Source organism: Elaeis guineensis, chromosome 4, assembly GCF_000442705.2.
Source record: "Elaeis guineensis isolate ETL-2024a chromosome 4, EG11, whole genome shotgun sequence".
Classification (NCBI taxonomy): domain Eukaryota; kingdom Viridiplantae; phylum Streptophyta; class Magnoliopsida; order Arecales; family Arecaceae; genus Elaeis; species Elaeis guineensis.
In genome coordinates this window covers 62,497,800-62,510,834 of record NC_025996.2, presented here as the reverse complement: position 1 = coordinate 62,510,834, position 13,035 = coordinate 62,497,800, and the positions used below count along the sequence as shown (strand labels likewise).

Genomic DNA, 13,035 nt, shown 5'->3' with positions numbered 1-13,035 from the left:
GTGCAGAGGCTTTGGAGCCAGCGACCTTAGAGCTTCCAAGATGCCGTCCATGATACATTGTTGAGATTCTCTAGATCCATATTTATGCAATAGTTAGGCTTATTGTTACAATTATCACAGCAAGTAAGTCTATTAATAATTTTTTTACTTATTTTAAATTTTTATATTTAAAAACTTCACATGTTTAGGCTTGAGTCTGGGAATGGAATCTAGGGGATAAAAATTCAATCTAACTATCCAATCAATAGGCCGAAAATATTTATAGCTCTGTATTATCGAATGAAATGTGTAAGAATAATTTGTTCGAAAATCAAAGTAGTATATCGACATATACACCTTTATATGATATTTATGCTTTCATATCGAAACTTATTAATAATATTTTATTTTTCTTCATTATCAGATGTTGAGACATCCGGCTCTCATCTACCAGCTATTGGAGAGGACGTATAGGAGCAGAAGAAGGAGGAAGATGATGAGAAGGATTTCATGTATTTTTTTTGATATGTATGTAATTTTGATACTTATAAAGCTGTATAAATTTATAAAATTATATAATTTATATAATATAATTAATTTTATATTTATGATTATGATAAATAATTATTATTTTATTTATAATAAATTTTATAAAATATAATTGATTGTTACTATGATTAAAATAGATTTTAAAAAATTTAATTATGAATTTTTTAAAAAAATAAAAAGCTATGAGCAATGGCATTAGTGACAAACAAAGTCGTCATTAATAATTTTTAATTAAGAAAAATTTAAATAAAAAATCATTAGTGATGGCATTAGTGATGGTAAATACTGTCATTAATAATTTTTAATTTTAAAAAAATAAAATAAAAAATTAGCGATGATTTCTTTATCGCTAATATCGTCGTAAATTATCCCTATCAGCGATGGAATGGTTGCCGTCACTAATAATAATAATTAGCGATGAGCTTATTTTCGATAAATCTTTTGTAATGAAGTTTCGTCGCTAATAGTATTAGCGACGGGATTCGGGTAATCAGCGACGGTGAATAACTATCGCTAATAACCCATTTTCTTCTGGTGTTTCTTGAAGGATAAATTCCAAGTAGGGGTGAGATTAATAGAAACCATCATTTTTATAAAATGAAGGATCCATGAACTTATAACTCACCCAATCGATTAATTGAGGAATTTATGGAATGACCTCAAACCAATAAAGATAATGAGAGTGATAGTACCTATTGAGAATATCTCAGAGGAATCACAATGGCATAGAAGCATGTGTGGAATTATTCCTCACCGATGACTTGAAATTGAAGAAAAAGCCTTTATGATAACTCAATATAAAGTTGAACCCAAAACAATCAACGATGCACTCTTATGCCCTAGTAAGGATTAATGGAAGAAGAAAAGGAGTCAATGAAGATGAATCAAGTTTGAAAACTAGTTTATCTTTTGCTTAATGGGAAAATAATTGGAAACAAATAGATTCTCAAAACCAAACGTAAGGTGGATGGATCAATAGAAAGATATAAGGCACTCCTGATGCTAAAAGGATATATCCAATAAGAAGGTATAGATTGTGAGAAAATATTTTCTCCAATAGTTAAGTTTGTCTTAATACGTCTTATCCTATAGCTTTGGTAACACGATTGATCTGAAATTACACCAGATGGACATAAAAATAACTTTTTGAATAGTTTAGAAGAAGAAATCTATATAGAATAACCTATAAATTTTGTGATTAAAGTCAAGAGAATAAAGTATGTAAATTAAAATGTTCAATTATTTATAGCCTTAAACAATGATTCAAATAGTGGTATTTGAGACTTAATGGTGCTATTACCTTTTTGAATTCACAATGATCGATGAAGATCATTATATATATATATATATATATATATATATATGTCACAAGTTCAAAAAAAAAATTTATGATATTATTATTGTATGTAGATTATATTTTACTGGTCAGAAATGACAAGAAGTATATTTAACCATAAAAGAATGGTTGTTCTCAAATTTTGAGATGAAGAATATAGGCGAAGTAGCTTACATAGTTGGAATTAAAATTTATAGAGAGCATTCAATAAAGCTTCTTAAACTATCATAAGAGCATTATATAAGAAAATTGCTTGAATGATTTAGTATGACAGATTCAATCCCATAAATATACCTATTGCTAAGTGTCATAACCTTAGCCTTGATAGGTGTCCGAAGATTTTGGAAAAAGGAGGGAAACATCTAATGTTCTATATGCTAATGCCATAGGAAATCTGTGTATGCTACAATATTTACATGTCTAGACATATGTTATACTGTTGGAATTGTAAGCGATTACTAGTCAAATCTCGTAAAGTTACACTGGAAAACGGTCAAGAGGAACCTAGAGGGTGTAATTGATTATTGCTTGTGCTATCGAGAAAGAGATTTATGTTTGATTAGATATTTAGATATGGATTGGGCAAGTGATTTAGATGAACATAAATCTATCTTTAGGTATATATTGTGCTAAATAATGATGTCATCTCATAGAGTAGTAAGAAACAGACTTCTATTACTTTGACTATGATGGAAGCTGAATTTATTATTTATTCCGTGGTAGTACAAAAAGTGATATGTTCAAAGAGATTCTTATTAAGTTTAGAAATTGTTCCTAAGGCTTCTGAATTAGTAACTCTCCATTATAATAGTTAACTATTGTTTATGTGAAGGATCCAAAGTATTATAGAAGGATAAAATATATTGATAAGAAGAATAATTTCATCAAGTACATAATTGCTTAGAAAGAAATAATATGGCAATACATACCTACGCATTTAACGATAGTTGATCCTTTTAACAAACCTATCCCCAAGGACATATGCTTGCCATATGTAAAGTCCGTTTGTGTAAGTCAAATTAATGTATCGCTTGTAACATGATAGTTTAAATTATTAACAAAAATGTTCAATGTTCTATTGATTTGTATAAATTGAGTAGTTATACTAGTATTTATACACATAACTAAAAGTAGTCGAGAGGCATTAGTAGGCTCTCTCACATAAGTGACTACATGTGGTAACATGGAAGAGTATAGAGATAAGACACATGTATTTATGATACAGAAAGCACATACTTTAAGTGTCGTCTTAATAAAAAATCAAGATGACATCCATTAATATATATATTATCATGTCATGCACTATAAGCCCACGAAACTGCAAGCTTGGGAGAAAGCCCAATATGAGTTTGGTATGGTAGAACTGAGAATGGGAGAAAATATGGACTTGAGCTAAATGCTAAGGTATTCATTTAATTAAGCTGAAATCCATATGTGGTATATACATATCACATAATAAAGATATATGCTCCTCTATAAGGAAAGACCACCGTAGCATTTATTTCGATGACTAAAAGAAAAAGTGAGCATTTTATTAAAATAAATTATAATCCCTGCAATTTTATTGTGGAGTTCCTTGAGACAAACTTCAAGCTTCAAAATTTGCCTTCAATGACTTTTGATTATGTTTCGAAGTGACAGGTCAATAACAGTACTTTAGCATATCTTCGATGATGATGAAATAATTAGTCTTAAGTGATATGTTTAGGAAAGTAATTGATCTGGAGCCAAGGAGCACAAGTAAGACAGGAAGATGGCTTAATTATATCAAACATATGGATTCATCGGTTGACTAGTCATATTGGCTAAATATAGCTAGTATATAATTGAGAATGCATGGTGAGAAAGAAGAATAAAAAATAGACTTAGTGGGATTGGGTATATTGTGATTTAAGATGAAATTGAATGTATCTAGGGCAAAGTAAAACACTTATTAGAATCATTCTCTATATGAATTTGTAAGTGTTCATCGGTCGCATAACCCATTTACTATATGAACGACCCCAAGTTAAGGACATATAAAAAAAACTTTAAGATATGTTTGGATGACGTCATACCCATCACTTTTAGATAGGAGATATTAAATCATGGCACCAATGATATGCTGCCACGTAGCAATTTTGTTTGAAATAAGTAGGAATTATCCACTATTATGTGGTTAGTTTTATTGACAATTGCCAATTCAAAGTGGGGGAATAATTTTTCATTTGGTAACTGTTAGACAACTCCCATATAATTTAAAACTCTCATGCAATTTAAGACTTATGAAAAAAACTCACGTTCCTTTCTAGAATTTCAGAGAATTCAACAAAATAGTTTTGGTGGTAGAAGAGACATTAGATTTGATCTAAAGAGTATTTTCACATCAAGATGATCGCACTCCTGATTAGAGACAATAAGAGTTGTGATTTAATTTCTCGATCAACATAAAGAAATTTCTACTTTTTAAAAGTTAAATCTCATCATTATTTTAATTTCACAATCTTTTGATAAATGGCGTACGATGCATGAACTTGTTTTTCTCTAATTTAAATAAGTGGAAGAAATTTTTTTTTTCCTCAACTCTTTACAAAGCCGGCAAGATCAAGCACTAGTTCATATATATGATGCCTCTTGGATGAAATCGATCAGCTCATTCGAAGATGAGAACCCCTGCTCAGTTCAAAACATTCCTCAAGCAAAGGATGATTTTTTTTCCCTTTGAAACTGGGACAGCGCCTATTGCTCATAAACGCCATCGAATGACGAGCCTATATATGATTAAAAAAAATAGTTAGAATTCCGTCTCTACTTGGTATAATTCTCAAATAAATGTTCATTTACACCTCGATACATCCCCAAATCATGAATCAAAGATAATCTGAAAACAAATTGTAATAATATCTTTCAAAAAATAGAAAACTATCTTTTCCATAGCGCATCAAAATCAAATCCAACAGCAGTAGCCAGTGGCTGTACAACGCTACCGCTTTCCACGGGCTGGAGCCATGGCAACTAGAAAACCTGAGGGCTTCCGACCATTCCTCTCCAACAATCCTTCCAATATTACTCTCTTCTTATACTCCTCTGAATCCATATCAACCTCTCTTGAACCCACTCCTTTGCTGCCAGAGCCATCATCCTCTACCACCCTCAAAACTGGCATGAGGTACACACAGCAGCACAAACAAAAAACAGCCAAGGCCCGGCCTAGAAAGACTACCAAGGCCAAAGTCACCACCATGACCCAGAGCCCAGCGGCCGGTTCGAGCGACCAGGTCCGGACCGGCTTTTTATCGAAGGTAGCCGTGCGGATGTGCTCGGGCGAGCCGGGGCTGCTGGTCTTGGACCCGGTTCGGACTGGGTCGAGTTTCCGGGAGGGCGGCCCCGCTTCACTGCAGGTGCTGTACTGGCAGATTCGTGGGAGGTGCGGCTGATGGAAGCCGATTCCTGGGTGAAGTTGGGGGACTGCATCACGTTGGAGTTGTCGGGTACTGCTTCGGCTTCTATTGGTTCGATCCTGAAACCAAATATTGAATCCAGCCTGCTAGTCGGTAGAACTAATGACATTGTAATAGAAGTCTTTTTAAAAAAGAAATAATGGAGCTGTAAGCTTGAAATTTTTGGCATTCGAAGACTAAGAAAAGTGTGAAAGCTTGTCAGCTAGTGGGTAGCAGTCCACATGATGGTTGAAATGAGGTTTGAAACAAATACACTTTAAAATCTTTTGACTATTTATTTGTTTTGTCTTTGAGTAAAAAATAACTGTTCTAAGAGAGATAAAAAAATATATTTACTGGAACATATAAGGCTTTCTTTTCAGAGTTTTTGACAGTTTTTGGTTGGATTCCCTCCGTTTAAGACTGAACAAGAGAGAGGCACAGTTCTAAAATCAGAGGTTATTTGTGTATTACGTATGAAATGGCTAGTGACTAATTTCACCTGCTCTGCAATATATAGATGAAATATTAAAAAAAAAAAAAAACCACGCCTTAATCACAAGCTCAAACTGTTTCGTGAATGCACCAAAAAGCCATGATCTAGAAGTGGAAAAATTTTAGATTTCATCTGATATAAAAAGATGCAAGCTCTGCAAAATTTTAACCAAATAGAGTTAAAATAACTTATGAAGTATTCATTCTGATGGGAATACTAATTATTATATTTTTTATTTGTTTTTAATTCTTAATAGAGTACGCACGAAGCTTAGATTCTTTTAAGTTCAGAACCCACTTGATGGTCTAGTCTCACAATCACGACCGTCTGTGTATTGCGGGACGGTTGTAGGGTGGTGATCAGAATTCAGAACCGCTTATTGCAATGTATAATATAGGTTTTGATGTATCATGGTCGGGACGTAATACACTGACGGCCGTGATTGCGCACAGAGCCATGGGAGGATCCGACCCTGGGAGCAGGAAAAATTATTAGATGGACTAGTGAACCTGTCCAATAGTCACTCGCCCGCCCCACTTTTATATTTTTGACGCTCTGGATCAGGAGAAATTATTGTCTGGACGGGGTAGATCATCCAAATCCGACAGTAGATAACACGCCACATTTTGACGAATTCCCGATTGTGCGTTATCCACGGTGCACGTGCTCCGATATTTGCGCTAATGAATGTGGGTCCAAATAATAATATCTCCTGAATGAGCTGTCTCATCGTAGACAGTAGACAGCACCACGTGCTGACCTGTCATCTGGTGGATGCCCCACAGGAAAGGTGGACCCGGCAAGCGGGCGGCGACATCTGACGCACGCCAGAGACTGGTATATAAGGAACCGCCTGTGGGCCCACGGCGCGAGCGGAGGGGGCAGACCGGCGCATCCGTGTCAGGTAAGGAACCGGAGAAGTAAAACGAGCGGTGCCACGTCATCAACCCATGATTCCTAGCTTAGGACGAGGGACGTGGGGCCCATAGAAGTTTCAGCCGGGGTGCGACAAATAAATTCGCGTGGACTTTAACGGAGTTCGAACAAAAAAGTAGACAACCCTCACTGCCCGACCGAGTTGATCATTACATATAACACGACTCGACCTCGATGCATGCATCACACGCGACTAATATCGCAGCAACCAGTCGACGATCCCCCACCTCTGTTCGTGACAATGATCACGCCTCAAGATGCGTGCAGCCCGAGCGAGTTGACTCGGGGTCGCGGAGCGGGGATGCTTGCGAGAGTATCCCAAAACCGGCAAAACAAAATCTAGCTATCACGCGAACCACGCCCATCCCGGTCGTGCACTCCGTGCCGGCCTGCCGGCCGGCCGCTGGCCGTTGTTGTAACGGTCAGAGGATTCACAGACACCGGACTTCAGCTAACTAATAACAGCTTGTGTCTACCTCCCCCTCAAGAAGAAAAAGAACCAAAAAAAAAAAAAAAAGAAAGAAACAATTAAAGAGGAAAAAGGTAACGAAACGAACCTTGAAAGGCTTCTCGGAGGGACTGATCTTCTGGGCTGAAGCTTCTTCAATGGGGACGGTCTTCTTCTTCTTTCGGAATCGGGACGACGTGAACCAGGAGAACTCGGGCTTGGACCCGGTGGAGGGGCCGCAACGGTCGGAGCCACCGGAGTCGGAGACCGGAGAGCCCACGAAGCAGGATGGCAGGCAGAGCCATCTCCCCTTGCTTTGGCTTCTAGAATTATTGCCGTCCTTGGGGAACATGATCTTTTGGGGGAATAGATTTGGGGTGGAGAAAGAGAGGGATATATGGCGGGGTCGCCCTTTCCTAGTTGTGGACCCAAACCTCCTTAGTGGACAAGTTTCTTCAGTATATACGGTGAGATAAGCTAGACGGGGATTGGTTCCCACTTTCCTTCTAAAATTATGTATGTTTCCTTTGAAAAACGCCTTGACCTTTTAGTATTTATAATTTTTTAATAACTAATACTTTGCATGTGCTTTGCACATGAGCTCACAATGCATTTATTATAAGAAAAATGAAATAACAAATTGGTGGCGCACTTTAGGGTGAGGAAGAGAACGAATTAGGAAATGTTTGGGCAATAACATCAATATCAGAGTTATAGTTTCGGTCGTTTGCCATCACATCATGTATTGCTTAATTTTGAGACATTATTGCTTCTATTTTTAACTCTATCTTCCTTTACAAAGCACGCGCAATGCATGTGGGGACACGAGAAAGAGTCATGATTTTATATGGTGTAAAATAAAATGACAATCCATTGAACAAGGCTCACAATAGAGTGGCATTTGCTGAGAAATGCACAAAATTTGAGGAAGGCAGAGAAATCTAAAAGCTTTTCTTTGATAATAGAAGCAAATTAGAGTCTTAAGATATAAATTGGAATCACTGTCCCATAATTTCTTCCATGTTTATCGGATTTTTTTTTTTTACTGGGTTCAGGCCATCAGAAGCTTCTTACACCCAAGGTCATTAAACCAGTGCAGTACTTCTGATAAAGAAAGTCAAACAAAAAATTGTCTCGATTGAAGCAATATTACTTGTTGATCATGATAGATGTTAAGAGAATGTAAGCACTGTACTAGGTGAGCTGATGGAGGATGTCATGTAAGCAAAAGCACATGCGCTGCTGCATTGATTTAAGTTGACTTTAGAATAACTAAATCTTACCTTACAGGAATGATATATATTGAATGCTTCAATGTAGTGCAGTATATATATATATATATATATTAGTTATGCATTGCATTGATATCACTCTTAGTTATAAATATGCTCAATTTGAGTTCCCTCCACTTATTACTGTCAATTTACTAATCATCACCGCACACCAACAATTTGATCAGGTCTCCCATGTTATGGGAAACAGTGACTCATTATATTATAACTAGTTACCTTTATTGCATCAAATGCCTGGTTGATATCTTTACCCCTATTTTATCTAACTTAATCCTGGCTAAATTGGAGATATATTAATCCCACTCTTCCTTACTTTCCTTTTCCTCTCCCCCACCACCACCCACCCGGCCACCACCCCCCCACCCCCCCTCCCCCCACTCTCTCTCTCTCTCGGGGGAAGGAAGATGCACAAAACTTGTTGATCAGCAAGAGGTTCAGGAGGATTAGCATAATGTGATATCAACAACATGTAAAAATATTATTCTATGCCAGTATTATTATAATAGTTTAACATGAGTGTTCAGTCACAGCGGCTGAGCCTTCTTGTTCTTGTCATTGTTTGCTTTTGTTTTCTTGGGGTGCCAGTCAGTGTAATAAATCTCTCATGCCATGAGGAATGGAGCTCTTTTTTTTACTACCATGGATAGACCACAAAGCATTAACTAGTGGTGCAAAGTATTTTTTTTGTCTAATCACTAAGGGATTTAATTGGAAATCAAGACAGGAAAGTTAGTATATATATCAAAAAGGTTGAATGGTTCACACATGACAAAAAAGAGTTGGTCAGAAGAAAGATGTTACAACTTGCGACAGTAGAGAATTTCGGAAGTGAAACACTTCCGCACGTCTTTCCTAGCTAGAGTTCTCTTTTATTCCTTCTTAGTCTCTTGTTTGCTTACAAAGAGATACATGGTTTGCTCAAGGCAACAACTTCCATATCTTTCTTCCTACTTCATCCATTAATTTCCTCCAACTTAGATGATAGCATTACTATTTAAGCAACAACTCGACAGTAGCAGCTCAAGAATGGATACATGTCTTCTATATGTCTTTAATGTGATTATGCTCATATGTATGCACAAAACAATTAGATTATTACATGTGTATATAGGCCTCTTTTATCAAAAGAAGAGTAAAAAAAAAAAAAGGGTTAGTGGTGATTTTCTTGATCTCTCTACTATCTTGGTTATTTTTTTTTTGGATTTTATATATAAAGATTGAGCTGGACTTATCCATTGGATAAATTCTTAGAAGAAAATGTGTATTTTTTCATTCTGTATTTGTAGGAAACAAGTGTGCATTTCTTCATTCTATATTTATAGGAAACAAGTGTTTCATCAGCTACAATTCACATAACCTATAAGAGATTGAAAAAAAAAAAATACTAGATTTATTTTTTATTTTGTAAGGAATGCATATTAACCTTTTTCGAATATATATGCGTTGCATGGTGACCTTTTAGGCTTCATATTTCAAAGAGTAGCAGCAATACAGGGGAAAGGTGCAAATTTATAATTTACTGCGATATAAAAACTAAGCAACATGCAGGACGATGACATTTTTCAGCTATTTTTCTATGGACAAGACCAAACCATTTTCATCATTCTTAAAACAAGTTTAAGTTGTTTTCAAACGTGGTATGGCTGACCGAAGAATCCCTTCATTCAACGGCTATATTATTTTATGTGGGAAACTTGATGGAATCAACTGGCCAACCAATGCGCATGTTTGACCTGAAGCTAGGCCAGTCAATCATTACCAATCAAACTATATGATGGGCCCAAATCTGATCACCCAACTATAGGCTTGCACGTGGTATCTAGAGATCTATTTCAATTGGATTTGGATTAATCCTACGTGGATCCAGATAAAAAAAATCGAGAGGTAGCTCTCCACTCGAGTCGGGCTTTTAGAGTCCAACCATGATAGAATAGGAGTTCTTCGTCTATAAAGAGGGCTCAAGGTACTAGATACGCACCACCATATTACATATTGTACTACTGTACGCTCTATTCTTTTTCAGAAAGCAAAAGAAGAAATGAAAGCATTCTCCTAATGGGTTAAACAATGTGGCACATGATGGGCCGCCATTGCACCTGGAAGCGAAAGTTTTAATAGTAGAAGTTGCATTGAATTTGCTGGAAAATAATTGGGCAAGCCTACTGTGAAGAGGCCAGGTTCTCTGTCTTATTACCTCATTCGGAAGCTAGTCAAGCCTAACCAATCTAAATATCATCATGAGTTCAGACTCTCTACCTTCCTTTGGTAAATTGAAATTACTATACCAATATAGAATATGCACATGCATCTATGAATTTCTAAAAATAAAATATTTAACAATGTTGCGGCCTATCTCCTGTTGCGCCATCGTTGGTAGAGCACCTGCAAAATGAAATCCACACTGATCGAAATTATATCCGACAGGACCTTCCGATGCTTAAGTCAGTGGGGAGTAGTGAACAACAGATAAGAATTTAAAGTGACAAAGTATCAGCCAGAATTATCCTTACCAAATACTGTTCATTTACCTCCTTTTATAGACTAGTAGTTGATAACCATCTGTAACGGTTAGACACGTAGATCCCACTCATTCTGATATTATATGATCATGGGATAGGTGGTTATACCCGTCATTGGTCATGTTCTGACCATTATATGCTTTCTGCGCTAGCAGTTTCAGATAAACTGACTATATGTCGGTAATCACAGTACGTCGATCATATGTCGGTAGTTGTGGAAATCCGAATGACCATCGGTCGGTAACTCTGATATACCGACGGTCATTGATATGAAATCGATCGAGTCATCATAGTTAGAGTCTATCAGATTTTGGATAGTCGACTGTCAGTCGGCTAACTGATTGTTAGTCAGCAGGTTATGCTTCTCAAGCCGATCGAAAGTCGGAATCGAAGAGTCGGTGGATTGCCTCAACAGTTGGCCTCCACTCTTAAGTCCAAGGTAATCTGACATGCATGTTGTCACGTAGTCTGTTGCGTTGGATGAAAGGAGTTGCCACGTGTTATCTTGAGCTCCGATTTGACTGCAGACATTAATGATTTTTCAAATATGAAGGATCTTCATTCATTTTGTCGTTTCGATAACTGCAATATCATCATTGGAGTATCACTTAGAGAATATAGTCCGACATCTAGAGAATCCAGACGATTCAATTTTCACTAGTCAATTTCGACTATGTGTCCAGATATCATTGGCTCAATGCTGCTCACATGGATAGTGGTGAGGTGGTGTGATTTGAGGGTAGTGCATCGAACCGTCTGACTAATGATCAGTCTTAATGTAGCCATATGTCGACATCTAAGAAAATCCTGATTTGAATGACTTCATCTGAACCATTGAGGGTCTTATATATATAAAGTCACTTTCATTTAGACTTTCTCTTTTGCATTCGTCATTCTCCTCTACAACAGAAGGTTCTGCCCCAGTGTTAGGAGCTTTCAAAGTTTCTCTATTCTTCATGTCGTCCCTAGTTTCAGATTGAGTTTTCATTCCTCCCTCTTAGGTTTTTGTTCTTTTTCTTCTAGGTTCTTTTATTTCTAATGGCAAGTAAGAAAATGAAAGCTTTATCTTCTCGAGATAGTCGATCAGAGAATTCGATCGACGATGCTCCTTCGGATCCGAAAATGGAAGTCTCTTCCTTGTCCGGGCCAAATATCGAATGGCTCTGAGAATAGTATTGTATCTTGGAGCAATATCAGCTTTTTGCTCCTGATCCAGATGTTCGGGTGAATTCTCCTTCTTCGGGCCAGGTTGCATTCTATGTCGAAGACCTTCGGATCGGTCTTCGATTTTCGATTCCGGAGTTGTCCGAAATCTTCTTGATTATTATCAACTTTGTCCCGTCCAGCTGGCTCCGAACTCCATCCGGCTGATTATCAGCTTCGCCTTATTGTGTCATCTTATCCCGACCAATCCTTGTCCTTCTCTTTTTCAGATTTTTTTTATTCTTCGTCCTCATCCCAAGGTCAAGGATTGATGATTTTTCAATCCGAGGAAGGGTCTTTCTTTCATCTCCAGTCTTCCATCATCCATTCATGGATGGAAGAACCAATTTTTTTTCGTTTCTTCTTCGTCTCTTTGGGACTTTCCTTCACGCTGGGGTGATCTAAGAACCAGTCCCAACAAGCATAGTCGGATTGATACCATCGATCGGAAAGACTCCCTCTGACTTAAAGATATAAAAGTTCTACTGCAATGAGAGCTGATGACAGAGTAGGCTCTCTATGATGTCAGACTGAGTTTGATAACTTCTTTAGGTATAGCATAGTCGGTCACATCATTTTTTTTTATTTGTTTCTGAATTTTATACGGAACTTTGTCTTTTGATTGTAGCCATATGGATGAAAGCATGAGTTTCGACTACTGATATCCACCTACATGCTGCTAAGAAAAAGGCAGTGACTGACATTGGATCCTTTCGACCATCGAGAAAAAGTCAGATCGATTCCCAGTCGATACCGGCAAGGGAACCCGACGTTCCGTCGGTGGCAACTCCCGAGCCGGTTATAGCATTGTCAGCTCTGACAACACTTCCTTCGATTGAAGTGCCGTCAGCTGAAGTC

General features: G+C 37.2%; 1 protein-coding gene across 2 annotated transcripts; it reads right to left on the bottom strand.

The window, feature by feature from the left end:
• Window positions 1-4,624: 4,624 nt before the first annotated feature.
• On the bottom strand, window positions 4,625-7,600 carry LOC105034849 (uncharacterized protein At5g23160). Of its 2 annotated transcripts, none has more exons than XM_073256607.1 (2): window positions 7,273-7,600; window positions 4,625-5,387 (listed from the first exon to the last, which is right to left on the bottom strand). In XM_073256607.1, the coding sequence occupies exons 1-2, from the start codon at window positions 7,513-7,515 to the stop codon at window positions 4,827-4,829; spliced, it is 804 nt and encodes a 267-aa protein (XP_073112708.1). In that variant the 5' UTR covers window positions 7,516-7,600; the 3' UTR covers window positions 4,625-4,826. The 2 variants fall into 2 exon arrangements, with proteins under 2 accessions (XP_073112708.1, XP_010908460.2); XM_010910158.3 differs by having other exon boundaries at window positions 4,625-5,363; window positions 7,273-7,598.
• Between the last annotated feature and the right edge of the window lie 5,435 nt (window positions 7,601-13,035).

Coding starts and splice junctions, on each gene's coding strand:
- LOC105034849 (XM_073256607.1), bottom strand. CDS start 7,515: ATGTTCCCCAAGGACGGCAATAATTCTAGAAGCCAAAGCAAGGGGAGA. Junction 5,388..7,272: donor CCTCCGAGAAGCCTTTCAAG/GTTCGTTTCGTT, acceptor ACCGACTAGCAG/GCTGGATTCAATATTTGGTT.